The 1,773-nt window shown below is 33.2% G+C and overlaps 1 protein-coding gene across 1 annotated transcript in view; it reads right to left on the reverse strand.

Annotated features, from left to right (window-relative positions):
- The window catches only part of LOC111241868 (peptidyl-prolyl cis-trans isomerase G-like), a 2,850-nt gene extending 1,845 nt beyond the window's left edge, over positions 1–1,005 (reverse strand). The window contains exon 1 of the mRNA XM_022782220.1: positions 72–1,005. Within this exon, the coding sequence (XP_022637941.1) occupies positions 72–1,005 (934 nt within the window). The remainder of the gene's footprint in view (positions 1–71) is intronic.
- Between the last annotated feature and the right edge of the window lie 768 nt (positions 1,006–1,773).

Below are 1,773 nucleotides of genomic sequence, written 5' to 3' on the forward strand. Positions count from 1 at the left end.
TTCGTTATTTTCAAACACATTATATTCCTTACTTTTGCTTTCTTCACCATGTTTTTTTCTCTTCTTCTTACCTTTGGCATCATCTTCGCCTTCATTCGTTTCAAAGACATTATACTCCTCACTTTTGCTTTCTTTACTCAACTTTTTCTTTTCCCCCTTCCTGCCTTGGGCATCATCTTCACCATTATTGTTTTCAAATTCATTACACTCCTTACTTTTGCCTTCCTCCCTCAGTTTTTTCTTCTTNCTCTCCTTACCTTTGGCATCACCTTCACCCTCACCTTCATTCTTTTCAAAGACTTCATACTCCTTACTTTTGCTTTCTGTACTCAATTTTTTCTTCTTCCCCTTCTTACCTTCGGAATAGCTTTCACCTCCATTCCTTTCAAAGACCTTATACTCCTCATTTTTGCTTTCTTTACTCATTTTTTTCTTCTTACCTTGCGCATTGTCTTCAATTTCATTGCTGTCAAATTCATTATACTCCTTACTTTTTGCTTCTTCACTCAGTTTGTTGTTGTTGTTCTTCTTCTTATCTTTCACATCATCTTTACCTTCATTCCTCTCAAAGACATTATACTCCTTACTTTTGCTTTCTTTACTCAATTTTTTCTTCTTTGTCTTCCTACCTTGGGCATCATCTTCACGGTCATTGTTTTCAAACTCATCATACTCCTTACATTTGTCTTCTTCCCTCAGTTTTTTCTTCTTCCTCTCCTTACCTTTGGCATCAGCTTCAACTTCACCTTCATTCTTTTCAAAGACTTCGTACTCCTTACTTTTGCTTTTTGTACTCCATTTTTTCTTCTTCCTCTTCTTACTATGGGCATCATCTTCACCTTCATATCTTTCAAATTCATTATACTCCTTACTTTTTCCTTCTTCACTCAGTGTTTTCTTCTTCCACTCCTTCTTTTTGTATTGACTGTCATCTTTATCTTCATTGCTCTTAAATTCATTGTAGTCGTCATGCTGCCTTTCTGCATCTGATTTCTTCATCTGCATATCAATAATGCATATAAATAAAATAATTTAGGAATCATGACAAGAAGAACCACAATCTTCTCTGTCCAGATTAAATGATTTAACGTGACATTTCACATCCAATGCACCACTAAATTGATTTTTCAATTTTTTACGTAGATAAATGTTCAACTACATCCAGATTACTGCACTAAAACTTTCTTTCAAAATAATTGTCAACTATAGGACAATAACAGATATTATAGGCAATATGAGAAATTGGCAGAAAATTTAAGAAACTAAAAAATTATCCAAGAAAAATACAAACCAACATAAGATAAATGACAGGTACAAACTAGCTACACAAAGCTCAGTTTCCTTGAACATGAAAATGTAACTTATTAACCTAACTGAAGTCTACTATTAGTGAAACAATATACTTAGGGAAATTATCAAGAACAAGGTTAGAACAAACAACACTACATGTAGCAGAAAAATAATGTATAGGACCATATCAGCAATAATTTTAAACTTAAAAAGCATCCTCACATTGGTTTTCAATTCTAAATTAACAATGTTAGTCCTCAAATTGCCTAGTCGGCGATTCTTAGTTTTAAAATAATTTCCTTAAGTAATAACTGTTTAATTGATATCTGTATTTCTCTTCTTGCTAGTTTTGGCAGACAGAAGCAGCAAGCTTGAGGCAACAACTTCAATATTTGCAAGAATGCCACAGGTAAAAATATAAATAAAGAAAAAGAGGCTTTTTCAGTCTGCATCATTTGAGGTCCCTTATGATCAACACACTTA

The sequence above is a fragment of the Vigna radiata genome, chromosome 6, assembly GCF_000741045.1.
Source record: "Vigna radiata var. radiata cultivar VC1973A chromosome 6, Vradiata_ver6, whole genome shotgun sequence".
NCBI lineage: Eukaryota > Viridiplantae > Streptophyta > Magnoliopsida > Fabales > Fabaceae > Vigna > Vigna radiata.